General features: G+C 34.7%; 4 protein-coding genes and 1 non-coding gene across 5 annotated transcripts; 4 read left to right on the forward strand and 1 right to left on the reverse strand.

Moving 5' to 3' along the window:
* Positions 1–2,088: 2,088 nt before the first annotated feature.
* On the forward strand, positions 2,089–3,532 carry LOC147544942 (F-box protein SKIP23-like). Its single transcript, XM_086635948.1, has one exon. It carries the CDS (start codon positions 2,232–2,234, stop codon positions 3,411–3,413), a length of 1,182 nt encoding a protein of 393 aa, XP_086492074.1. The 5' UTR covers positions 2,089–2,231; the 3' UTR covers positions 3,414–3,532.
* Positions 3,533–3,679: 147 nt separating this feature from the next.
* On the forward strand, positions 3,680–3,837 carry LOC147544943 (U4 spliceosomal RNA). Its single transcript, XR_015224478.1, has one exon. It is a non-coding gene; the product is annotated as a U4 spliceosomal RNA (small nuclear RNA).
* A 4,079-nt stretch (positions 3,838–7,916) lies between these two features.
* LOC147544944 (HMG (high mobility group) box protein with ARID/BRIGHT DNA-binding domain-containing protein) lies at positions 7,917–12,511 on the forward strand. The gene is made up of 6 exons (XM_086635989.1): positions 7,917–8,579; positions 8,982–9,060; positions 9,154–9,316; positions 9,526–9,660; positions 11,671–12,065; positions 12,198–12,511. Exons 1-6 carry the CDS (start codon positions 8,404–8,406, stop codon positions 12,300–12,302), a joined length of 1,053 nt encoding a protein of 350 aa, XP_086492115.1. The 5' UTR covers positions 7,917–8,403; the 3' UTR covers positions 12,303–12,511.
* A 6,878-nt stretch (positions 12,512–19,389) lies between these two features.
* Positions 19,390–21,003, forward strand: GGR (geranylgeranyl reductase). The gene is made up of 2 exons (XM_086636720.1): positions 19,390–19,971; positions 20,103–21,003. The coding sequence occupies exons 1-2, from the start codon at positions 19,405–19,407 to the stop codon at positions 20,823–20,825; spliced, it is 1,290 nt and encodes a 429-aa protein (XP_086492846.1). The 5' UTR covers positions 19,390–19,404; the 3' UTR covers positions 20,826–21,003.
* Positions 21,004–23,383: 2,380 nt separating this feature from the next.
* On the reverse strand, positions 23,384–27,982 carry LOC147544946 (mechanosensitive ion channel protein 6-like). Its single transcript, XM_086673332.1, has 5 exons — positions 25,600–27,982; positions 24,988–25,111; positions 24,602–24,895; positions 24,296–24,498; positions 23,384–24,128 (listed from the first exon to the last, which is right to left on the reverse strand). The coding sequence occupies exons 1-5, from the start codon at positions 27,546–27,548 to the stop codon at positions 23,840–23,842; spliced, it is 2,859 nt and encodes a 952-aa protein (XP_086529458.1). The 5' UTR covers positions 27,549–27,982; the 3' UTR covers positions 23,384–23,839.
* Positions 27,983–27,997: the final 15 nt, after the last annotated feature.

The following is a 27,997-nucleotide window of genomic DNA, read 5'->3' on the forward strand; positions in this document are numbered from 1 at the left end:
AATCGCATCGTTATCATATTTTTTTGGCCATTTTTTATATCAGATGTCAGGATATTATACCAAGACGGTTGAGATTGAAATCAATAATTTTCTTGCTTTAGTTTGGCAAAAATGATGGTAAACTCCAATATGTGGAGATACTATTCTCAAAACTTGATGAGTCACTCCAATTTGACTTGGTCCAGAGATAGAAGCAATCTCTGTAACTCCACATGTAACTAATATGCATCACAAAATAGATCATTGCAACAAAAAAACAAAAACAAAATAGAATCGCAAGATATCTATGAAAAGTCTTTCAAATTTGTGTGTTACTATCTGTCGGCAGCTGTCTAAATTTGCTTTAGTAAGTCGACAAAATAAAAATAAGAATGTTAACAACATTCTCACAAAAAATAGTTCTCAATACAAATCAAGTGACGTAGACACAATATATTTAAATAATTGAATTGAAATGAAAAACTGGATTAAAATAAAGAACATAATCAATATAAAGAAGGAAATTAAGAACTAAACTAAAATAAATAAATATGGTAACTGCAACCATGATAGTTTTGTGTTCATACATTTTATAGTCTCCCGAAAATCCTAATTGTAATCTAAGAAAATAGATGAATATAAGAACTTAGAAACAGCAAAACAATACAAATTTCTTTATTGCTAAACGGATAATTACTAACTTATAACACAAAAAAAAATCTCTTTACAGGTACGGCCAAGTTGAATGGCGTGTTAGACTTTTTTTCTGATAAAGGGCGCATTAGATGGTTTCCTTAATATTTTCAATTGATTTTAAGTTGGACATCTACAAACCTGATAATTTATGTGCTATTGAAACTAGGCTCATATGTGATATGTGGTATATATGTGCGAGGTTCAAAAGATGCCATAAATAAATGATTATGTAGTCTTACAAGGTCGTGTGGTGAGGATGCGGGTTGTACCTCCATACAAGCCCCCACCACATGTGGCTTCCAGTTTTATTCTTTGAGGTGTAGGTTTTACTGAATTGAGTCAAAAAATGTTACAAGTTAAGCATCAAAATGGTACTGATTCCATGGTTTGATGCTTACTTCCCACACGAAAGGTTCGTGTGGTCTCAGTTTGAGACCTACTATTGACGATCTTCTTTGTTTAAGAGCACGATATTTACCTGCTTGCTAGCTAGTTGTACAATATTTAATTTCATTGTTTGATTTTACACCCTAATTTTAGTTTGTGCAGCATTTGCTCATCAAATAAGGATTAAATACCTTAACAAAAAAAAAAAAAAAAAAAAAAAAAAAAAAGGATTAAATACTTCACATCATATATCCCTCTTCACTCTCAGTACAGCTCTCTATAAAACTTGTCATTTTTCATGCTCATACACTTCACATGTCTTCTAAATCTGTACTACGACAAAATCACAAAATTATAATTTTGTATAGTCACGCATTGAGAAGATGACAGTTCAATCTTTCGAATACCTCACCAGATATTAATATTTGATTATCTAACAGAAAGTTCTTTTTATCATCATAGAAAAAGCAAACAACCTTAAATGTTAATTTCTTATTTTGAAAGTTTAATTTTCATTTCTTAAATTCCACAATATTGTGCTATGAAAATAAAAGACTCGTCAAATAATAGAAATTTTATATGAAAAATGTTAGGCCAATCGTATATTAACAGCATACACTGAGTTTAGATTCATCAACAATTTTTATCTTTCTTTTATAGTTAAACTATTTTAAAACCGAAAAATTCACGTAAAATTCACGTATAAATGTTCTTGTGTTTTTCATACAAAATGACTATGGTTGGACAGCCGACATTCAGATTGTCAGACACGACCTTGCTTATTGTGTGGGATATTATCAAATCGAAGGGGCCGAATATTCTCTCATGTAGCGTGAACAAGTGTGCATCTTGTGAAGTGGAATTATATTAGTATAATATTTACAAAGATGAAGAAGCCACAACTACATTTTGAATACTCCAATATTTTTCACAAGCAAGTGGTTAGAATGGGGACCCTACCCTCCTAGACTTCAACTCATGTTCTACTCAATTAAATTCCTAATGAAATTACCTCATTTCATTGAATCTTGGAGTATTAAAGAAATTTCACAAAACCTAACCCAAGATCCTTACAAATACACAAACTCTCCTTCTTATAATACAATACACAAATTCTCTCTCTCTCTCTCTCTCTCTCTCTCTCAAACTCTGCAAATACAGATAAAACCATGAAGATTAGTTGGTCAGAACTTCAACCTGAATTGATTGAGATAATTGCTACTAAAATAACCAGATACATAGATTACATCAGATTTCGTGCTGTTTGTATGAATTGGTCTTCTTCTTTACCACCATACCCTCTTCATCTACCTTGTCAATTTCCATGGCTAATGCTTCCTTCCAATTCCCACAGTGGAACTCGTAGAGGTTTCTATAATCTTTCTGAGAAAAAGATTCATCATTTATATTTACCTGAATCACTTGGAACTCGTTGTTGTGGATCTTCTCAAGGTTGGGTTGTTTTAGTTGAACAAGATCCAAATATTTTTGTATTAAATCCTCTCACTAGAACTCAAATCCAACTTCCACCATTAACAACCTTCCCAAATAACCTAAATTTCAATATGGGTAGACGTAATTTGCATCATTTGCATGATTTCTTCATCAAAAAAGTTGTTTTATCTTCGATTTCTTCTTCGATCCACGAGAATAATGAAGATTTAATAGCAGTAGCAATTCTTACTCAAACAGGGGAATTAGCTTTCTGCAAAAAAGGAGGAGATTCATGGATATTGATTGAAGATATTGCAGAAGGTTACTGTTTGGATATAACATTTTACAATGACCTTTTTTATGCTATAAATCGAAATGGGTCGGTCACCATTTGTGATTTTAATGGTGGTTCTGGTTCTGATTCTGATTCCGGTCCGTTAGTGAAAATTATAGAACCACCATTACCAGTATTGGATGCAACAATACTTTATCTAGTAGCTTCATTTGATGAACTACTACTTGTTACTAGACATGTCGATATTCTAGATGAACCGGAACTTGATACTTTTCTTCATAAAACAACTAGGTTTCATGTTTTTCGATTGGATTCAAGTGAGTTGGAATGGGTAAAGGTAACAAATTTAAGAGAATGTATATTGTTCTTGAGTGCGAATTCATCTTCGTGTTTATTAGCTTCTGATGTTTCAAATGGTTTCGAAAGGAATTGTATTTACTTTACAGATGATTACTTTGAAGCAAGCGACGAAGGTATTCCTACTTATGATATGGTTCTTGTGAATAATGATATGGGTATGTATAACTTAGGAACTGGTAGTTTTAAACCATTACCATATTGTACGGGTAAGTATCGATTACTTTGGCCTACTCCTACTTGGTTTGTACCAAATCCGTGTTGAGATAGAATCAAATTGAACTTGTATTTCCGAATGTTTTGTTGTTTCTACACTTTCAGATGTAAGGTGTAAATTATATATATGTTAATCCACACTTACATTGATTATTCCTATTCTCAAAGTAATTTTTGTCAATAATTGTGAGCCATCTATTTAGATCCCTAAAAAGGTAATGAAGTGGTGTAAAACTTTAGTCCCATATCATAAGTTGAAGATATGTGACCAAAACTGGTAGGTTATAAAGTGAGACTTAGTGGAAGAAGTGAAGTATCTTTGCGCTTGGGGCAATGACGTAGCTAGTGAGGTAATAACCGAGGCACGTCAATTGCTGGTTGAAAACTATTTCCAAACTCCCTCCTCTGCCTTTGGCTCAGCCTGAGGCGGTCGAGAATTTCTGGAAGGGCTCCCTCTAAACAAGGGTAAAGCCCTACAATTCCACCAATCTAAAATTTGATTAAGGGAATGCTCAAACCTTCCTACCCAGCAGAAAATCTGCTCCTTTGTACACTTACCATTTTTACCTGCCACACTCTCATCTCCTTTGACTTCAACAAAAATTTCCATAGATGTAAATGTATATAACAAAAATGGTGAGTGCATTTAAAATCCCCCCACCCCCTTTGTATTGTGTATGAGAGGCCTGCTAAACTGGGCCCTCATTGGAATCACGTGACAGGGCCATAATGTGAAAGTGATATTAGCCCAACCCAAATATACCAGCCCAATGGTAGAATTCCCAGACCCCAACCTACCCACAACAATGAGGGTTAGTGGCTGACCCAAAATGTGCTAATTGAGGCAAGCAAAACTGCCCCACAATGTAAGACACCCGAGAAAAACATTCGTGGGAAAACCGGAGTTGGTAGTTGGTCTATGTTGTTTTTTTTTTTTTTTTTTTTTTTTTTGAGAAATCGACTAGGATCTACGTTAGTCGTTAGAAGGCATTGATACATCATGAAGATGTAATGAGCACGATAACCGCCTAAGTTAAACTATAATGAAAGAAGTCCAAAACCCGACAACATGAAAGAGCCTAAATCCCGACAACATGAAAGAGGCCTAAAGTCCGAGAACATGAAAAAAGTCAAAAGCCCGACAAATTTATTATATTATTTACTTTATATATTCCATAAATTGAATGGGATAAATCTTGATCGCAAACTGCTTCCACCGAGACTCGATCCACGGACCTCATAGGCTTAAGTAGGGGTGAGAATCGGGCGGGTCCGGGTGTCCTTTTTTATGGGCTCGGGCGGATCGGGCACAAAAAGGTGTAACCTGCCATTGATTGTCGGGTGGATCGGGTCGGGCATTTAGCCTCAATCTCTTGCCCACAACCTGCCCGTACCCGCAAGCCCGATCGAGCTTTAGCGGACGCGGGTCGATCGGGCTCCGGGTTGCCCGTGAAATCCTAGGGTTTGAACTTTGAGTCAGAGAGTGAAAAAAAGTTAGGGTTTTTTTAACTTGTTAATGAGATTCTATCTTATACTTTTACAGATTTAGTAATGAAAAGATCTATTAATAGATGAATAATTCCATTGTGTTGATGCACAAAGTTAAAGAGCTCATTATTCAAAATCCATTGAATGATCTAATGAACAACTATTACTTCTGATTCACTAACTAGGGTTGATCCGACCCGACTCGGATTTAACAGGCCTGGTCCTAGGTCGGATTGGGTTCAATAGTGTCATCCCAGCCCTGATAAGCAACACTATATAAGACGATTATTATCGGTCATCTTCGTTATATTTAGTCACAAATTTTTTTTTTCTTATTTCTATATTTTCCGTTCTCTTTTTGTACTTCGTCTTTCAGCGCATTCAACATGTTAGATATAGAGTCGTAGAGATGGATAAATCTTATTGTATGTTTCCAGTTTATCATGTTTCACTCCCTCTCACTGTCTCGATCTATTGAATCATCTTTCCACTGTTCATATATCTTACATTCAACTGAGCTAAACTATTCCAATAAATTGAGCTTTTACAAGTGATGAGCAGATCTATATAACAATAGATCTATTGAAATGATGAACAACTCTGTTCAATTGCAGTACTGCATAATCTAAAAATATCTGAATGTTAATCTTAAAGTTAGCAAATAATGTGGTGCGTTTGGTTGCAAGATTTCTGAGTAGGATTCCTACGAAAAATGTGGTTTGGTATGAATCAAGATTCCTTAGTCTATTTGGCTATCAAGAATACTAGGCCTCTTGAATCCTAAGGATTCATACGTGCAAAATTTGTATTGAACCAAAATTCCTCTCTCACCTCTAAGATTTGCTAAGATTTTCGAGATTAATAATCCCAAATTTCAAACTTAAAATCAACAAAAAAAAATATGTTCAAAATATATTCCCTTATGAACATATGTTTTTACAAAATAATTATTTTAAATATATATTTTTTCAAAAATCTTTTTTATTTTCAAAAGATGATTTTCGGAAACTTTTTTTCTTGAAAACTGTTATTTCTCGAGAATTATTTTTTATTTTCGAAACTGTTTTTCCCATAACGTGATTTTTCTTCGATAACCAAAATTTCATGAAAACATTTCATTAAGATCGTTTTTCCTGAAAAAAAAATCCAGGAAAAAACGGTATTTGGAAAAATAAATAAAAAAAATTCGTGAAAAACATTTTTCCGAAAGTTTCGGTTATCGAAAAAAATGTTTTTAAAAAAAGAAATTTCGGGAAAAAATAGCTTTCAGGAATAATGCTCTTTCTAGAAAAAAAAATTAAAAGAACGGTTCGAAAAAAAAAAAGTTTAGAGGAAAAGGGTTTTTCAACTTTTTTGAAAGAAGTGTTAAAAAAACATATAATAATAAATCTTAAGATTCTTATTAGTTAACAAACAAATAAAAAAAAATACTTGAGCTCATGAATCTGTGAAAATATGAACCCGAAGGACTCATGAATCCATGGATTCATGATTACGTTGTCCAAACACACCATCATCGTTTTCTTTTGTTAGGTATAGTAACTTCAACCCCAAGGTTAAATCTGAGTAATCTTATTGCCCGAATTGTCTGAAGCAAAATTATCTACATTAATTACGTGCTTGGGTGGTCTTTTTTTTAAGCAAGAAACTTTATTTTATTTAAGCATTATCATTTTGGATACAAGTTTCAATGCAATTCGGAGTATTAACCCTATTCCAAACACCATAGACATCGTTGTGTATTGCTAATGTTGTTAATTCATCTGTCGCCGTATTGCAAACCCTCGAGCAATAGCAAAACTGAACTGATTCGAAAGTAGCTTCCCAATATTGATATCACTGAGTATTACTTTTTTTGTTGAAAAAGTATTGGTTTAAGTTGCTAAGGGATGCTAGTGTCTTATTGGAGCAAGTCATTTATGAGTGATTGCGAGTCACTTTCTATTATGATCTATGTAAATTTTGAAACCGCCTCGTGATTTACTCGACTGCCCTAATAGCCGAAGAAGGCATATATCTGACTCTGACCCACCCAAATTAAACTACCGGTAGGGGTGTTCGTTGGTTCGGTATCTGGTATTTTGATGTCATCCGTTACCAAACCACTCGTGGTTTGGTTAGTGATTTTTCAAACCGTTACCGAACCGCTCATGGTTTGGTTCGGTTACTAACCAAACCATCATAAGCGGTTCGGATACAACTGGATACCAAACCATCCATAAAACAATTTGTTCTCCATAAAAATCGACGAATCGAGTTACTTTCTTCATACATTGACGTATAAAATCAAGACATCACTCCTTAAAAATTTGGTGAAAAATCAAACTAACATAATACGACGAAAAACATTTGAAACATTAAAGACATGTGCAGGTCACTGATCGAAATATTGTAGGAGCTGGTAACATTAATTGTACATAAATTATTTTAATCTAATACTAGTTAGTTACATTATATTGTAATAGTGTTGTTGTTTTGTATGGGTAGTAGTTATTCGTGTTTCTGGCAAGAACTTGATGAAAGATATGTATTTGTATGAAATTATAGAGATATAATAGATATATTTTAGAAAAAATTGTGTAAGTATATAATTATATATATTAATTGAACTTGAGTGGTTCGGTTTGGTTTTAATGGTTCCTAAAAATTACATCCACTTACCGAACCAAACCAGTTGGTTTTTGAAAATCTTCAACCATACCAAACCACTTGTTGTTTGGTTTGAAAACCGAATGGACCGATTTGGATCGGTTTGGTTTGATTGGATCGGTCTATTTTTGCACACCCCCTAACTACCGGTGAGGCGTGAGCGCCCCTAGCTGCCTGAGGACCCCTTTTAAAATCACCCACCTAAATTTCTACCAGAAGAATGGGTAAATTACAAAAGAGCTCTCAGATGTAATAAAATTTCAATTTTGGTCCTTCAAATTGTTTGAATGATATTTTGACCCTCTAACTAATGGTTCTGTTACAAAAATTAAATTCAATTTTCGGTTTACCAGGTCCCAAAGTTGATCAGAGAAAGGACTTTGAGGTACAATCAAGATCCGATTAGATAACATTTACAACTTTCGTCGTGTCAGTGGGAAAACCTTGACAGAGAAACAAGTTACAAAGTAAAACAAATTCTAGAGAGAGAAAGAGTCAGGTCATAGACTCATATAGCCCCCCCCCCCCCCCCCCCACAGCTTCCTTCTCTCTTCCCCCCCCCACAGCTTCCTTCTCTCATAGAGTAGATGAAGAAGTGGGTAATTCTGGGTTCCGCCGAATTTAATTAATTACTACTTCATTACTGATAAAAGAAGAAGAAGGAGACTGATTTCAAATCTGTATTTATTAACATCTCCATTAAAAGCCAATACTGTATAACCGTTACATACCACGTGTCAACTCTTTTAATTGCTTATCTTTCTCTCTCTCTCTCTCTAGTTTTTCTTCACTCATTAACCATTACCCTTTTTTCATTACTTTACCCACCAACCTAATTTATCTCTCTAAGTAAAAGTCCATCCATTTCTTCTAAGATTTTCCGGCGACGTAGTTGCCGGAAAATGTCTTCTTCTTCGACGGAAACAGAGCAAGATTTTGTGAATGAAAAGGAAGAAAAGGTTAAGGGTAGATGTTGTTATTCTACTCCACTTGCTTCTCATGAAGAAGTTGTAGAAAATCCAACTGTTTTCATGGATACTCTAATTCGATTTCACTCTTTAATGGGTACTCGATTCATGTAAGCTTGTTTAATCTTTAATGGGTTTGTTTTAATTTTGTTTTGTTTAATCATTTTGATTTTGTTCTAATTTTTTACAAGGATAGAAGTTTTGTACTTTTATGTGGTTCTGTTTTCATTTAATCCAAAAGATAATGTTTTTTCAAAAGAAGATAAATCTTATGAGTTGTTTCTATCAACCACAGTTTTAATCACTTCATCAAAAAAAAAAAAAAAACCACAGTTTTAATCCAAAAGAGAAAATGGGTTTGGTTTCTCTCTCCTTTTTAGAGAGAGAAAGTTCAAAAAAAAAAATGTCTACTTGTATACAAAATTGGTGGTTTCATATACCCACCACCCCATGTTCAAACACATTTTGTAGTACCCATTTTTAGGGTTTTAATTCTTTGTTTGTTGTTTAAGGGTTCCAATAATTGGAGGAAAAGAGTTGGATTTGCATACTCTTTATGTGGAAGTTACTAAAAGAGGTGGTTTTCAGAAGGTAATTTGATCTTGAACTACCCAAACTCTGTTTTTTTTTTGTCAGTTCAAATTGATTCAAGAATTTGATTTTTTGTTTGTGATGAAATTGAAGGTTGTAAAAGAGAAGAAATGGAGAGATGTTGGAAATGTATTTAGATTTGCACCAACAGCAACAAGTGCTTCTTATGTGTTGAGAAAACATTATTTGAGTCTTCTTCATCAGTATGAACAAGTTCACTTTTTTAAGCTTCAACCTCATTTATTCACTCCAACAGGTATACATATACTATAATAATAAATGTACTTTCTCTCTCTAAACCCCATTTACTCTTTCTTTAGAAATGGGTATGATTCTTTCTCTCTCTAGATTGTCACTCTAAGACTAGAAGATTGGTAGTTTTTCTTTGATGGGTTTCCTGTTTAGCTTGTTGAATCAATCAGTTACAGTGGATTTATTTGAACTTTTTTTAATTAATTCTTTCAGTGGGAATACCAGTAAATGAGAGTGGTTCGACAAGCAAAGTTGAAAGTTCTGAGCCAAAAGTTCTTTCTGGTCATCAGTTCATGCAAATAGTTCCAGAGAAGAAGACAAATAACGCTTCTGATAAACAAACTGGAGGTAAAAAAAAAAAAGTAATTTCTATTTTGAAAACAAAAATTTTATTTATCTCTCCATTTTGGTCCCTCCCCCAACCCTCTGCCGATGTGGCGACATACCACTGGAGTATATTTTCTCACAATTCTCTCTCCAATTGCTCTACACTCAAGTGATATGTTGTCACATCGGCGGAGGGCTGGAGGAGGGACCAAAATGGAGGGATGAATAGAATTTCTCGAAAAATATCCATCAACTTTTAAAACCAGTGTGAATGTCTTGTTTTTCCACTTCTCTTTTACCCCCTGCGTAGAGGGATATCTAGATATCCCTATTTTGTTCTCCAGAGTTAAAACCCGAATCCTATCTTTTTCCCTCTTGCATTACTATAAGCTACCCAAGCTTTGGTTCGTATGCTTGTGGATAAAGAAGGCCGAAATTTCTTTAGGTAGTACTTTTAAAAGAGAGATCTGGCCTTTTAGAATCCATAACCGTTTGACACAAATTTTGGTAGCTTACAATGATGCAAGAAAGAAGAAAATAGTAACTCGGTTTCGGTAAGAACGGGATTGAGATCGAGTAGTTTCTTGTTCTTTATTCTTTGGCTTGGGAAGAAATTGTAGGAGGGAAGAAGTTAGGGTTCGGGTTCGGCCGTAGAGAAAAAAAATAGGGATATCTAGAAATATCCTTATATACGGATGGTATGAAAGTAACAAAAACAAAACAATCTCACAGTATCTAAAAACGTTGGAGGATATTTGTCCGAAATACTACCGACCAGGGGTATTTATCAAAATTCCCTAAAGAAAATGGGCGTGCTTCCTCTTTCTTTGTTTTGATTTGTTAGTTGACTCAAACTGAGGAAGGGGGATGGGAATTTAGGCGGTCATGATACTTCGGAAAATGCACGTAAAATTTTAATACTGTGAAAGTTTTTTTGACATTTTTACCCCTGTGTAAAGAGATATCTAGAATTTTTAGGTATCCCTTTATTCTCTTTTAGCCAGCTGAACCCGACTCCCTCTTCTTACCTGTATAGGGAGGCATAGGGTTCAGCTGGTAAAGGGCAAAATAAGGGAATATCTAGAAATTCCAGGTATCTTTTTATACAAGAGTAAAAGAACATAAAAAATGATACTTAACAGTATCCAAAATTCCAAACTAGGAGGGCATTTGACCAAAAAACCCCTTGACCAGGGGTATTTCCTCAAATTTCCGAGGAGGATTCTCTCAACCAAACTCGTCCTGGTCAAATAAAAGGTTAGGCTTGAGACACTAAGTAATGGTATGAGATAATTAAAAAAAGAAAGATAATGGTATGAGATTAATTATGTGACTACTGTATATTTATGTAAAGTGGATGGTGTAGGATCAGTTCATTTGATCAACTTTCCGTTCTTGACTTTGAGTCTTTGACCATTGCGGCTGCAAACTATAAGAGAGTAATGTTTGAACATTTTTGTTGAGAGTAGCATGTATCGCTAATGCGAGGTCGTCTATCAAGGAGCACTTGAAGGTTGAGGGTCTAGGGCTTAAGGAAAGATGGGATTACTTAAATCTAGCCCGCTTACAATTTGTCTTCAAGGCGAGGGCTAGTAGAGGAGCCCTATTCGGATTGCTTACTCCATCCATGCCTTAAACCCTCGAAAAGAAAAACCTTATTTGAGCTTCCCTGAGAAGAGTATGTTTGACATAGGACTTTACGATACCAAAACATTAAAGTGTTCACCATGTATCCCTCCAAAAGGGCTATGTATCAACGGCGATAAAGGTCTAGGGTTTAGGGTGTAGAAAATGATGTGATCACTTAACCTAGGCTTGTAAAAGTTCACCACACTTTCAATTGACAATTGACCCGATTGGCGCGAAAATAATCTTCAGGGCTGGAGATGTTAGGCCCTTACAGTTATTGATAGCAAGGCTCTAGTTACCATGCTACTTCTGTCTTGCTTTTTCAAAAACTTAATTCTCGAAGATAGAATTCCATCACCATCTTTACTAACATAGATATAATTTTGATCTTATTGATTGCAGTACTACCCACATACTATCCTGTGTTTGGAACAATCGACGGTAAATTTGATTGTGGTTATCTAGTTTCAGTAAAGCTTGGGTCGGAGATTCTTCGTGGAGTACTTTACCATCCACCCGAGTTTGATTCTTCTTCTTCAGCTGTAACTGAGACCGCCATTGTCCCTTACAACCCAAGTGCTCTCTTGAATTGTAATAGTAGTACTAGTAGTAGTCGGAAGAGGAGGAGACGGAGAAGGTTCGAGGATCCGACACGACCTAAACCTAATAGAAGTGGTTACAACTTTTTCTTCTCGGAGAAACATTCGAAGCTTAAAACTCTTTACCCTCACAGAGAAAGAGATTTCACTAAAATGATTGGCGAGTCTTGGACTAGTCTCAACGCCGAAGAAAGAATGGTTAGTATAATTTTCACGCCTGCGAGTATTTATCTATATATGACGAGAACATTTCTTTCTTCTAGAGTATCACTTAGTCTTACTCAAGCAGATGTTCGAATTATTGGCTTATTTGGTTTTGAAATTTTGTAGGTTTATCAAAAAATTGGGCTGATGGACAAGGAGAGATACAAAAGAGAGTTGAAGGAATACAAAGAAAGGTTGAAGCTTTCCCAACCCACTGGGACTAACAGTTAGAAGAATCAAAGAGGATACCTAAAAATCAAAGAAAAACAAATTAACCTGGAACTTGTGTATTTGATGTGTCCTTTTTACTTGCGTTAGAAATATATATACTATTTGGCCCGGTGATGCTTTGTGCATATACAGATGACTAGAAAGATATCAATGGTTGGACCTAACTCTTTTTAGTCAAATTAGCTCAAAAGAAGTTTCAAATCAGTCAATCAGATGAGTAGACATCGTGAGTTAGACAAAATCAAACAATCCCAGATTGGAATGTCAACTGGGAATTTAAGGCATATTTTAGATCTATCTTGCAAAAAAAAAACACACTACAAAAATGTACATATGCATTTGGCGTGGTCTATGAGGAAACTAAGCATACACCAAGGGCAAGTAGTGTGCCATCCAAGACTATCTTAAGATCTCTCAAGTTCGAAGGGGTTAGATACGTCTCATCTTTGACACCCATATAGAAGATGAAAAATCTAATCAGGAGACGCTTTAGAAATAAGATGAAAAATCTAATCAGGAGACGCTTTAGAAATTGTTGATCTCTGAATATAGAAAAGTAAGGCAAAATGCAGACAAATCAAGTATTTTCTCTTCTTAGTATACTTGTTTATTTATTGATTGGGAAGAAAGGTTTCTTACTTTTGTTCAAAATTATCTTGGACAATAGGAATTTGGGTTGGAGTTGCAGGAGAATGTTTATGCAATGTCTTTTTCTATGTTACAAGTTATTGTTGAAAATGTATCAAATTTAGTACAAACTTGGCCTCTTGGCCCACCCCATTTTTTTTTTGGTTGAAAGGGAAATATTACTAAAATTAAGCTAATGGTTTGCAACAAAAGAAAAAACTAAAGTGCATGGTTACATGTGAAACAAAATAAGGCTGTTTTCTTATTCATTTGGTTAGTTTGTCCGCTGAAATGTTGAATTGTTGTTTGACCTGTTGATGTAGGTGAATTTGATGTCTTTAAATTCAGGGATTACTTTTTTTTATTAGCTTAATGTGGATGATAAACTTCCATTGTATTGTTTTCCGCTCGTTATGCAGTCTTTGGTTATCACTCTTCGATTATCACTCTCAATGATTAATTTATAGTTTAACTCTGTTGCCAATCGTACACTCATTAGAGTTGTCTTGGCTTCACTTTCTTCACTGGTTTTAGCTCTGAAATAAGATGTCTTAGCTACTATGAACTTTGTCTGATGATCATGTATAATTAGATTGATGTCAGTACATTCATTAATGTTAGTGAACGATGCATTTGTATTGATTTTGTGATAAAATCTAGGGCCCGTGTAGCCAAGTTCCAAAAGAAAATCCAAAAAGGGAATAGGGTCATATCTCCCAAAAAAAAGTATTTTTAGTTCTTAAGCACTTTGAACCCTATTACCCTCATAGACATTAAACATATTCCGACCCAGTCCTTCCTTAATTCCTGCCCAAATTTTAGAGAGCAAGACGCCCTCAACCCATCCAACCAACCGAAACGTGTACTAAAACCCCTTCATTTAAATGACATTACAAATCTTTTTCTCTCACTTTAACAGTTTGTCTTCCTCCCTGAAACCCTCGAGTTTCTTCACCTGAAGTAACTCAAACATAACTCTTCTTCCCTCTCTAAAATGCTCTTACCTTCCACAACTTCATCTCCATCCATTTATTTTTCACTTTCAGCCGTTGTAGTCGAAGATCAAACGGTAGATTCTAAAGGGAAAGCCAACCAGAACCGTCAAAGGTTACATTAATCAGGTGTTACCAACCGAAAATGTGAAGTATTTAAAGGCCTTAACATGTTTAGGATCTGTTGTATGATGTTTTGTTATATACTTGGGTAAGTTTTGCTGATGGTGTTTAAGGTTTTAGGATTTTCTTGACGTACGGTTTAGGGTTTTAGGTTAGTAGTCATTTTTTTTCCAACCAAATCTTGTTTTGTAAGATGGAAGGTTAAAAGGGGATATGAAGAAACAAATTATTAATAGTTTGTTGAGGATTTCTGAAACAAAACAAGATTTGTTTGTGGTTTTTTTGTTTTGCTTAATGGAGGTTGATTGGGAGAAATTTACCCGATTAAAAAGATTGTGTTTCTATATTCAAGAAACCAGATGGAAACTACACAATGGTTGAAGATTATGCTTCACAACATATGCTTTCTTTAAACCGGAAAACTTATATTTATGAAAGATTTTGAAATATATGTTTTTCAATTTAAGTTGTTATTTTCCATTTAACTTTCACCTAATAACATAGTGGAAATCGAAAAAATTATTGAAGCAAATTAGGTTTTTTCTTCATCAAATAGTAAAAATGACATTCCACTACTTGTTATTTATTTAAAACTTTGAAAATTTTATTACAAAAAAATGGTATATGTGTGTGTGCAGGAAATCAAAGAAAATGTCACCAAAGAGCAAACCTACAAAAAAGCATGCAAAGGAGACCACACCCACAAGCAAAAGCCCAATGAACAGAAAAAGCATTATCATAGAGGAAGATCAAAGAAAGAAATCAAATAGTACAAGTCTGGTGATAAAAGAGGTAATGTGTTGTGGTAAAAAGTAATTTTGTAATGACAAAATATATTTTCTACGCACAATGATGCCTTGCTAGTTATTGTGTTGGATATCCATGACCAAAATTGTAATTGTCAGTATAAAATTGAATTATGGTGTTTTTTTGTTGAACTTCTGAATTATGGTGCTAACGGAAAGCAAAAGGAACAATACAAAAATCATTTACGTAACATACAATATGTGTAATGTTAATGAAATGTCTAATGTTTACGGTAAATAGCTTATTTTCTTGGAAACAAAATGAGTTGTATTGATTGTCTGCTTCATAATGTTTATGGGGACCAAAGATATAACATAGTTAGTACAAATACTAAAATATAATTTTTGGGCTTATAGTTTAAAAAACGGGTCCTAATAGCAGATATAGTCCTCTCTAATCTTATAAAGGGTTTCAAAACCAAAAAATAATATAAATGGATATCTAGTCCATTTGGTCTCATCTAGAGAGAAAACACAAATCCCTAGATTACATATTAATTTATAGGGTTAATTCCGTTTTGGCCTCCGATTTGTGACCAACTGGCCGTTTTGGCCCCGAATTGTGTCCGGCAGTTCGTTTTGGCCCCAAAAAATTCCTAAATGGCCCCAAATTTTTTCAACCTCCCAATTTTACCCCCATGGCATTTCTGTAATTATCTTTTTTTTCTTTTTCTTTGTCCACCTCATCTAACAATCACCACATCACTCTGTCCACCTCACCCTTCTTCTCCGGCGAAAGGTTGCCGGCCGGAATAAAAAATTCCGGCCGGCCACCTTTACCAAAAAAAAAAAAACTTTCTTAATCTTCTTCATTTCTCTCTCTTCTTCATCTCCTTCTTTCTCTCTCTTCTTCATCTCCTTCTTTCTCTCTTCTTTCTCTTTCTCTCTAACCCCTCTCTCTATAACTCCGGCGAAGGGGCGGAGCCCCTTCGCCGGAGAACCAGACCTTCAAGGTCTGGTTGTAGAAACCAGACCTTCAAGGTCTGGTTGTAGAAACCAGACCTTCAAGGTCTGGTTGTAGAAACCAGACCTTCAAGGTCTGGTTGTAGAACCGGACTCGATCTGGTTGGAAACCAGACCGAGATCTGGTTTCTACAACCAGTCAACCAGATCGGGATCTGGTTATCCCGATCTGGTTTCCAACCAGACCGGGACTGGTTGTAGAAACCAGATCTCGGTCTGGTTGTAGAAACCAGACCTTCAAGGTCTGGTTGGAAACCAGACCGAGATCTGGTTTCTACAACCAGTCAACCAGATTGGGATCTGGTTTCCAACCAGACCGGGACTGGTTGTAGAAACCAGATCTCGGTCTGGTTGGAAACCAGACCGAGTCTGGTTCTACAACCAGACCTTGAAGGTCTGGTTCTCCGGCGAAGGGGCTCCGCCCCTTCGCCGGAGTTATAGAGAGAGAAGAGAGAGGGGTTAGAGAGAAAGAGGAAGAAAAGAGAAAGAAGAAGAAGAGAGATAAAGAAGGAGATGAAGAAGAGAGAGAAAGAAGGAGATGAAGAAGAGAGAGAAATGAAGAAGAGAGAGAAATGAAGAAGATGAAGAAATTTTTTTTTTTTTTTTTTTTTGGTAAAGGTGGCTGGCCGGAATTTTTTATTCCGGCCGGCAACCTTTCGCCGGAGAAGAAGGGTGAGGTGGACAGAGTGATGTGGTGATTGTTAGATGAGGTGGACAAAGAAAAAGAAAAAAAAAGATAATTACAGAAATGCCATGGGGGTAAAATTGGGAGGTTGAAAAAATTTGGGGCCATTTAGGAATTTTTTGGGGCCAAAACGAACTGCCAGACACAATTCGGGGCCAAAACGGCCAGTTGGTTACAAATCGGGGGCCAAAACGGAATTAACCCTAATTTATAATACCTATACTAACCTTCTTTATATATAAAATCTGATTTATATTCTAAAATCCAAAGTATCTTTTTTCATTTTTATCTCCACATTCTCTCTCCAATCACGTTTAAATTCAAAGTAACCACTATCTTCAATATATTCTGTAACTGAAATCTGGAAACTTTCTCTCTCTCTAAAAACGAAAGCTCCAATAAACCTCCATGAAACTCACCAGCAGCAGTACAAACTTCCATTGTTTCATCTTCATTACAGCAACAGTCTAAAAACCTCCATTGTTTATCAGGTTTTAAACTGTGAAACTGTTTGTTCAAACCATTGATAAGATCTAATATTGCTTCTCAGGTTAAAGAATCACATTCTCTCCCTCTCTCTAAAAACATCAAATTGACAGAAATCTTGTTTGAATCTGTTTAACTTTGATTACTATTTTCATTAACATACTCGATTTGTTGTTTATTTTCTCTCTCGAAGATATTCATAACTGTTTATGATCTTGATGTATAATCCTTCTTTACTGATTCCTTCAAATCGATTATGTTTTCTTTTCATCCGATTATTATATCATTTTTCATTAGATTTAGGTTTAAGCTTCTTGATTTTCTGATATTTCTCCACCTCAGATCTTTGGTTTCGTACAATTTTATGAACCAGGTGTTATTTCGTACCTTTATCATAACAGAATATACAATATAGGTAATTTACAGTAAATTTTCATACTTTCTAGTACATTACGCAAACATCTTTCGAACCATGTTTTTATAAGACTATGTAAAATATGCATAATTTGTTATACATTATATATAATTTATAATAAATTCTAAAACATTGTATATGTGCACATAAATTATGTATTATTTATTTACCATTACGCGTACTTTTCACACAAAACAGTAGCCTTGTTAAGCTTACCAAACTACTCAAAACCTTCAAATATTGTCAAAATTTGACAAACATTATACATAATTTACGGAACTGTGCATTTGGTTTATAATACAATGTATGATTCTTTTTTTAATGTATGTGTATTTATGTGTGTAGATTTGATATAACAGATGAAATTTCAAACAGAAACATCAAATCAAAGTAAGTCAACGAAACTAAAACCTGATGGCTCGGATAAAATATTTACTGAAGTTGGTCAGTTGTTTCCTGGTGGTGCAAAAGCAGTTGGATATGCTCTTCGACAATATAGTGCAACGGTTGTTTGTTCTGCTCAAGACTACAAATGAAGAGTACATGGATGAGCACCATTTTTGAACCAGAGAAGATTTTGTACGTTTTTTTAGTAACAAAATGTAAACGATGTGTAATGTAAAAGAAATATGTGTAATTTATTGAACAAGACCCACATACATTTGATAAATTACGTTGTATACATGACAAATGATGGTTTCCTCGTCATAAATAACACATAATTTACGTATTTGTTTCATAATTTGTATTCGATGTTTATTTATGTATGAGTAAAAACGAAAACAAATGTTGCTTTAATGTTCCCAGAAAATATACTATTTCCAAATCTGAAAGTTAAGTGAGAGAAAGTGATATATATATATATATATATATATATATATATATATATATATATATGTTTTGTATATTAACTCCCAAATCACGCTAAATTGATCCCAGAAAATATACTCTTTCCAAATCTGAAAGTTAAGTGACAGAAAATTGATTTAAATCGAAAAAAATAATTTACACAGTAAGATAGAGAAAAATGATTTGGTTTCTAAATCTGTAAATAAGAGAGAGAAAATTGATTTGGAAATATCCGTGGTGATTGCGTTTTGTTTTGGTTGGGATTTTAGTTTCTGATTGATTCGGATAATAGGAAAGAGAAAATTTGATTTCCAAATCTGCTTAGAGGAGAGAGAAATTATGATTTGTTTCAATAGATTTTTTGCTAATAAATCCCCCAAATCACGCCCAAATCTATCTTTCCAAAACGCGCGAAATTTGAGCGTGGGACATTGACGGTTCTATGTTTAGAAAGTGAGGGTGTTTATGTCCATAATGTAAAAGGACTAAATATCCATATTTTGGGAAGTTTGGATCATAAACCTTTTTTGAACATTATTTTGGTCTATATACTCATGGACCCACATTAAAATATTAGTCAGAAATGATATTATAAGTATAAATACGTGATTTTTATGAATCAAATGAATTTTGTTATATAGAAAATTTTGTTAGTGAACAAACTGAATTTTGTTATACATAAAATACGTTGCGTATCATACATATGTTAAGATATTTAATATGTTTGATCAAATAATCAAAATTAGGAAAAAAATTCTATCCATCACACCAAAATTTGATCAAATCTTAGAAAATTAGTCAAAAAATAAAAATCTAGTCCAACAACTACCTATTTCCATAGAAGTGGAAAATTTTAAGCTAAAATTAAGGGGTTAAATGTGGGTTTAGGTGTCATGGAAGCTGATTTTGGTTTAAAATTTTCCAAGATTTGTATGGAAATGGGTCATTTTGGACAGATTTCTACTTTTAAACCAAAATTTTCCAAACCTACCAATTTTCAATTTAATTTTTTAATTTTCCACTTTGCTTTTAGGTGTGAATGACAACTTTGTGCAAAGAAGAATTCTATTATAAAGGGTAAAATTGGAAAACTTTCCCATCCATTAAACCAAGATTTGATCCAACAATCAAAATTAAGAAATTATGTCCTAAATTGATGATAGTCCTGTATACATCATATAACTACCCAAATACCATGTCCCAAATCTCATCTTCTCTTTACTCTTCCTCTTCACCACTACGACGATTTCGTCTCACTCAGACAGAGAAACTAATACCCGCCATTAAAGCTCGATTCCCACCTTCAAATACCCATTTTCAATTTAGAGAGAAAAAGATTATGGCTTTTCCAACTCTACTCTTTTCTTCTTCTCCTAATCTCTACTTGAAGAACCCAAAACGCCCAAATTTCTCAACCCAACGACAATCGATTCGTTGTTCTTCTTCTTCTTCTTCACTTTCAACAACTACATCACCAAAAACTTCTTCCAAGCAGATTCAATTTGATCTTAAAACTTATTGGATAACCCTAATCAAAGAAATCAACCATGAATTAGAAAAAGCTATCCCTGTTAAATACCCAGAACAGATCTATGAATCTATGCGTTACTCTGTCTTAGCTGAAGGTGCTAAACGAGCTCCACCTGTTATGTGCGTTGCTTCTACTGAACTCTTTGGTGTTCCTCGTCGAGCTGCTTTCCCTACCGCTTGTGCCCTAGAAATGGTCTGTAAATCTGCAACCCTATCCTTGTTTTTCCCCCCCAAAAAATCGAATTTTGATTGCTACCCATGAAAAATTTCATCCAAATTTATTGAAAAAAAAAACAATATTTTTTGTTGGATTTGATATTACAGGTTCATGCAGCTTCATTGATTCATGATGATTTGCCTTGTATGGATGATGATCTTTCCCGGCGAGGACGACCAACTAACCACGCAATTTTCGGCGTAGATCTAGCGATTTTAGCCGGAGATGCACTTTTCCCTCTCGGATTTCAACACATCGTTACAAATACTCCGTCAGATTTAGTCCCTGAATCTCGAATTCTGCGCGTAATTGGGGAATTCGCACGCGCCGTCGGATCTACCGGAATGGCAGCCGGTCAATTGCTTGATCTAACAACAAGTGGTGGAGAGAAGAATTTAGTTGAGTATGTACAAGAGAAGAAATTTGGAGTAATGGCTGAATGCTCCGCCGCGTGCGGCGGAATAATAGCCGGAGCTGAAGAAGAAGAGGTGGCGAGATTAAGAAGGTATGGAAGAGCCGTGGGAGTATTGTATCAAGTAGTGGATGATGTGTTGGAAGCAAAACAGAAGAGAGAGAAAAAAGGGGAGGAGAGAGAAAGTGAGAATAGTTATGTTGGTGTGTATGGAATTGATAGGGCATTAGAAATGGTTGAGGAATTAAGAGTTAAAGCAAAGAAAGAATTAGATGGATTTGAAAAGTATGGGGAAAAAGTTGCCCCACTTTATAGTTTTGTTGATTATGCAGTTGAAAGAGGATTTGCTCTTGGTGAGCAAGTTGATGATGAGATTGTAGCCATTGATATACAAGATGATTGTATTGCTGCTTTATAGTTTTGAAGTTACAGTTATTTTTTTTTTGTTTGAGAGTGAACTTGTACACATTCTTGGATCTTGTCTGTTTTGTTCTATTTGGTTTTTTTTGTTGGAGAGAAATATATTACTAAAACTTAAGAGTACAATTATGATAATTATATGAAATAAAGTTCCTAATGTATTTTTCTTTTGTAAAGACGTTAATAACCAGAGGCGGAGCCAGGAATTGATTGAGGGACGGGCTGAAATCTTAAGTACATATTAACCATATAAATTTAAATTTTTTTTTACGTAACTTTCCTGCCACTAATTGGCGGAAAGTTAAGGGAGAAGAGGGTAAAACGTGAAATTTTCGTCTGGTTTCAGTAGGGTTTGGGTTTGCTTTCATGGAGCTTCACGTTTCATCGAGTTGCTTTCATGGAGCTGTGAAATTTTCGTCTGGTTTCAGTAGGGTTTGGTTTCGATTTAAGGGAGAAGAGGGTAAAACGTGATATAGGTCAGGATTTAGTAAATGGGGTTTTACGTAACTTTCCTCCCACTAATTGGCGGAATTCCGTTAAATCTAACGAAAGGTGGGGGTATTAGTAATTACAATAAAAGACAGGGGTTTCAGTAAACGCATTATCAAAAGATGGGAGTTTCAGTCATTCTCCCTAACCTAAATGCCAAAAATAATCAATATTGAAGTATTAGAGGCTTTAAAAAGAATAAGAAAGAAGAGGGAAGAAATATCACTTACCTAGATGCTAAATGGTAGATAACAAAGTTTTGAATCCCTTGATTAGTTGATTTTATTTTTGTTGATAAGAGAAAACATGAAGAACTATAAATTTCAGTTTGAATCTTCACTTTAAACCCTAATAATTATTAGAGAAACTGAGAAAGTGAGAGGGGGGAACTGAGATGATGCAGAAATTAGTGATTAGAGAGAGATGATGAACAGGCTACCTCTCGATCAAGACTCGGATAATCGGAGTCCTCTCGGTCACGGCTCTTTCTCTCTCTAGTCGATTTTTCTTCCAAGCGTTTTTCCTTCAGTAAAAGAAAAAAACCCCGTCTGCAAATACGAAAATAACCCTACCTCTTTAGAAATGTAACGGAACTACCTGTGGCTGCAGCCAGGAGTAGTCTGCTTGTGGCTCCGCCCTTGCTTAGGTTATGTAGGTATTGAATCAAGTTGTTGTTTTAACTTTCGATGATAATATAGGAGCGTTTGAGTTTAACGATTTTTTTAACTCCTAATTTATAAGATAACTTTTGCCGCACTTTCTTCACTGGTTTCTAAGAGTTGTTGCTTTCTTTCAATAAATGTTGCTTGATAATCATGAATAATGATACCAATACAAACACCTTGTTTATATTTAATTTAATATTTTTAAAAGAGACATCGACGTTAATCTTGTGATACGGGTATTCTAGGAGTACCCAATTAGGAGAATTAACCTCCCCAGTTGTTTCATCATGGTGAGGTATGTGGGAAATTAAGGATTTTTTTAATTACCTGAGATGGAAGTATAGTTGTGGAGTTGAACATAGATCACATCTCGATTTCAATATAAACCATAAACGGAAGTGCTAGAATCACAAAAGATTTTGACAAAAGAAATTTCCCAGCTGATGTGGCGGTTGTGATATTCATCTCTCAACGGCCTAGATTTAGTCAAACTTTCAAACCACAACCGCCACATCAGCTGGATACCTTCTTTTGTCAAAATCTTTTGTGATTTTAGCATTTTCCATAGTAGAATAGTGCAAGTCCATAACTGAGTGTTGAGTAAGCTAAATTATTGTTCTCGTTCCATGACGTGATCCATTCTGGTGAAGAGATAACATTCGTGGATATAATGTTAGTGTAGAACCATTCATTTTTTTTGGCGAATTGACAATGAAGCAGTGCATGCTCTAAAGTTTCAATATTATTGCAAACATGACAAATATACTGATTTTTCAAACAAGTAAAATAATAAAAGGAAAATAATAAAAGAGACTCCATTAGATTAACATCTAATGAATTTAAAATCTAAAAGATCCTTTACAAATTTAAAATCTAAAAGATCGTAAAAAGGAAAATAATAAAGGAGACTCCATAAGTATACATACCCAAGGCCTACATATGAATCAACTTGTTAACGAGAATGAAAAAGTTTATCAAGAGAAAGAAAGAAAGTTGATTAAAAAATGAAAACCGTTAATTTCGTGTAGGTATGAAGTAGAATTTGACTTCTTGTAACGTTACTCTTCTTCTAACGTTACTCTTATAGTAACCTCCTAATACCTAGTAGAACATGCATTAGGGGACAATTTAGAGAGGCTTATTCCACCACAATATCAGTATCTGTAGTTAAGATTTCTTTTATGCCAGCATAAAGCTAACTAACATGGTGAAGGTCCATTAGATTAACATCTATAAGCTAATTCTCCTTTATAAAAAGAAATGTACTTCCCATGACTACATTATAACCTTCACAATCAACTATGATATATTGTTCAACAAAAAAAAAGAAAAACTATGATATATATAACTACTACGAAAAAAAGAAGAAAGTTAAGAGTCATTAGGGAGTAAAAAATCGAACTTTTCATTATAAAAAAAACCCTTTCTTATTTGTATTAGCTGCCAAAATTTTGATTCAAAATTAAATAAGAAAATGTAAAAATACTATTAGTTTGAAATGAATAGATTAAAAAGATAAAAAGAAAGTGGAAGCTCAAATTCTACTTGTAGCTTCCCTTTTCCTCTTTAGAGTAATCTAAGAGTTCACTTCCTAAAGCTTCATAGCAGAAAAAATGTGATTTGGCTTCATGTAATAAGGCAAAAAGAACAAAATTCCCCTTTGGAAGGCAGAATGGCAAAACAGAATCATCATTCCCATCCTCGTCAAGCTAAATTTCCCGCTTCGTTCGTGTCATCCTCTGACAAATGTCACAGTAATCTTCTCTTTATTACTCTTGCCGATGTTTAAAACGTCTCTTAAACGCTTAAGCGCCTTGTGGGTACTATCAAAGTGGCAACAAATTCATGAATGAGTTCATCAATTTGTACAAGCAGTCCAATTCGAAGGAAGTCGATTTGATGTTAAAGTAGGCATATTTCGGACGTTGATGTCCAATGGAAGCATTCTATACTCAACCTCAAGATCTTTCAAGATTCTAATCAACTCTTCAACCACAAAAGCTCTCCTTACCCACCTCTCCCCCATATCTTGGTGGTTCATTCTGTGTTGAAACCATATTGAGATCTTCAACCTATTCATGTCATCTACATCCCTCACAACAAACATTGGACCTAGGTACCAATGGTCTGTTTTCCCCTCGATATACCTACCGAAAAGAAAGAAATAAACAGTGAGAATGCATGAAAAATGTGATAGAAAACAAACGGTTCTAACAAAAAAAGTATAAGGAAATTTAGTTCATTTTGATTGGTAGTTAAACAAAAGAGATTTTCGTATCTACATTACTTATCAAGATGAAGAAAAAGATGATACCCGGAAATTCTTTGCTTTACTAGGGCAATCTTTTCAGCTGGTGTAGAGACATGGATACAGAAGTCGATGGTTTCTCCCATATCCGGACTTCGGTAGTAATTACCAACGGGCATTGTAGCAAGAACAGTATTTGGGTATGTTATCTTTTGATTATCGAATCTTAGAAACACCGTTGTTAGAATATTCATCTCTTCTACTATCATCTGAAACCCAAACAAGTACATATAATAGGTAAGTATCTCCTGAAGAAAGATGGAAAAATCTATATATGTATATATATATATATATATGTGTGTGGCAATGTACCTGAACTCCATCAATTTCACATCTATCGCCAACGTCAAATGGGTGCATGACGAATAAAAAGACTATTGCTTCAAACGTCGTTTTGCAGGTATTTCCAAAGACGAAAACTACCATGAGAAGCTGAGAGCTTATTATAACCAAGATGTGTGTAGTAGTAATTTCAAGAATGAGAAGCCAAAGAACAAGAATAATGATCCCGACAACAAAATTCACTATATGATGCAGTTTTCTAACTGCAGTTTTTGTATCTGTTAGTGTCAATGCAAGTGCTCTTCTTTCTCTGAATGCATTAACCTGAAAACCATAAAATACATTACCATTTCAACCCATATTTTTTCGTGGATATCGATATTTAACCATTGTTTATTCAAGTTCAAGATTAGTACCACCCAGTTCTTGAGAGATTTCTTGTTGACTCGTTTGTTTTCGTTCGCTCCTTCGAAGAGACTCATTGCTTTCACAGCTTCATCGTCTCTCATAAACCGCTGCAGATCTTGAAGGTAAATGAATCTGTGATATAAACACATTAAACAATAAGATGGCTAGTAGACCACAACACTGACGTCAACTAACGAACTGAAACTCAAACCAACTATACATTGAAAAAGTGTCTTGACTATGGGTCAATTGAGAAGCTGAAATCAAATTCAAAATCCGTTTTGTGGTGACGGGTTGGGAAGCTATCAATGTATGGGGTGGGATTATGTTTTTCGTGTTGGAGATGAACAAGGAGGTGTAGAGTTATAGGGTTATCGAAAAAGAGCTCTTTTGAAGTCCTATTCTTATTCTTCATATACAATGAGAAATCATCTAGCCATTTTCGCAGTAGAGTAGGTCTTTCTAACTAAACTACAATCTCTTTCGTTCTTGTGTGATTGGTTATTGCATTGTTTCTTCTCTAGTTTACCTTAATAAGGTTTATAACACTAACAATTCATCCAACATTTACACCTCAATATAAAAAAAAAAAGTAGTACAAGGTACCAAAAAAAACTTACTTGGACTCGGACTTAGCTACATTATTGAAAATATTCTTGGCAGCAAGCTTTGCTTCATATTCACTTCTTATCAACATTTTTGCCTCTTCTTCTTGAGTTGAATCTAGAATGCTTTCATCCAATGTCGTTATAACTCCATGTCGAATTATATTTATCAACCTTTTCATGTTCCAAGCTGAAATGTTTTTCTGGTTGAACTTGTGTAAATGATCAATGGTAATTCCTTGCTCAGGTTGTTGCTTATTAATCACTCCAGATACCTTCATACTCTTTCCAAACCTACTACTTCTTTGAAGTCTTCCACTCCCTATAGCCCTCCCATTGGCGAGTTCTTGAAAGGCAGTCGCCTTAACGTCGGGTGCGATCTTAGCGCCTGCATTTTGAAGCTTTTGAACCTCAGACTCGGTATTCTTACTTTCTTCTCGCTTCTTCAACATCTCAACTAATGGAGAACCCGAAAGGGTTTGAATCACATACTGATTAAACAAAGATTCTTGAATTCGATCGAAATATGTACTCATATGAAAAGATGAAGCTAAAACTTTAACAAAGAGTGTTTTCACAAGCCAAACCAAAGTACCAACCAAAAGACAAACTATAACCTTTGTCACATAAGGCAAAACTTTGTTCTTAACTTCTCTCTCGACTTTCTTATCGAACATGAAATGCCAAGCCGTTAAAACTAAACCTAACCATAGACAATTTTGAACAGCTTTTCGCACTCCGTAAACGAAATACAATACCCGTTTTCGTAACATGAAATTCCTTTCGATAAAGAAAACTATGATTCGAATTCCCCAACCAGATAGTAATCTTCCACAAATTAATACTAAAATCAAAAGCTCCCATTTCCAAAGGTGAAGCTCCCAAAGTGTTTTCTTTACTGCAGCAGGAATCAAAAGACTACAGATAAATGCAGTCACAATCAAAATAAAACTTACCCATTGAAGAATTGTTAATGCACTTAAATTAGCTTTCTTGAATTCACCAGGAAGATCTTCAACGGCGAAAGGATCTTCATCGTCTTCGTCCACACCTTTTCCTGTATATCCAGATAGTAATTGTCCTGATTTCCTATATTGTTGTTCATCAGGAGGTGGATCGATTAATCTTGATTTCGTTTTAGTCCTTAATAAACTAGCATTAGTTTGAAATGAAATATTAGATTGACATCTTATAAATGAACCTCTTCCTGTTCTTGAACTAACACCAATACCGTTGAAAATTGAAGATCCAGCATTATAATTCTGAATTTCCTCTTCATGTTCTTCATCATCTTCATCTTCATCATCAAATGATTGATTTTTAGTATCATTCAATCTACCAGATACTTCAGTTATACCATCACTATTAAGAGTACTACTATAATGTTGAAACGAAACTCGAAGATCTTTCGATATTTGTGGATTAGGACTCTCTGCTATAGGTGGTAAAATTCTATCATTTTGAAGTTCATCCATTTCTAAATCTAAATCTAATGAAATCTTACCACTTTCTTTCTGTTTATTCAGAAACTGTTTAAGCAATGTCGATGCTGGATCGCTTCCTCCTCCCCCTTGTTGTTGTTGTTGTTGTTGTTGAAAATAAAACCCACCACCACCACTTTGGGCTGCCACATTTTCCTCATTCCAAAAACTTTCATAGCTAGGATCTCTCCAATAAGTAGTATTATTGTTAGTTGAAGTAGAACAAGATTGATCTGCAACAGAGGAAGAAAAGCTAAGATCTCTTGGGGTGTTAATGGAATCACCATTGTTATTATCAATCTTGACAATAACATCTCCATGACTATCTGAAGAAGAAGCTGATTTAGGTGTATCATGATCAAATAGAATTGGTAGAGCTTCATGTGATTCATCTGAATCACCTCCTCCTCCTCCTCCTGATGACATTCTCCTAGAATGTTTAAGAGAATTCTGGGATTTCATTGTTTTTCTTAGAGAATCCATAAAATTAAACAAAACCCAGAAACAGAATTAAGAGAATTTGGAAATCTATGAGAGAGAGAAAGTGATTATGATGATGATTAGTAAAAAGGTGTGTGAAAACATTAGATTGATTAGGACAAATTGATTTTCTACTATTTGGGTCTGTATGTTTTTTTTTTCTTAACTGAATTGAGAAAGACGCGCTCTTTTAGCAAGTGAAATATAAGCACGTATTGGATTAGTATTTCAATCTGACGGTTTGGATTTAAGGAATGAATATGTGAAACTTTCTTTTAGACAAAGTTACGCGGCAATCTGAAACTGCCTTCAGCTGCTTTTGGAGCTCGGCCTAGGGTTAGGTTATGAGTAATGACCATTGACAAGTATGAGAATATGAACCGAAATCCAACATAGGTCAATGCAAGTGAAGCTGTAATAATGCTATTGTCATGAACAAGACCTTCAAGGCA

This window comes from Eschscholzia californica, unplaced genomic scaffold (genome assembly GCF_041429995.1).
Source record: "Eschscholzia californica isolate CP2 unplaced genomic scaffold, dmEscCali1.0.p SCAF_4, whole genome shotgun sequence".
NCBI lineage: Eukaryota > Viridiplantae > Streptophyta > Magnoliopsida > Ranunculales > Papaveraceae > Eschscholzia > Eschscholzia californica.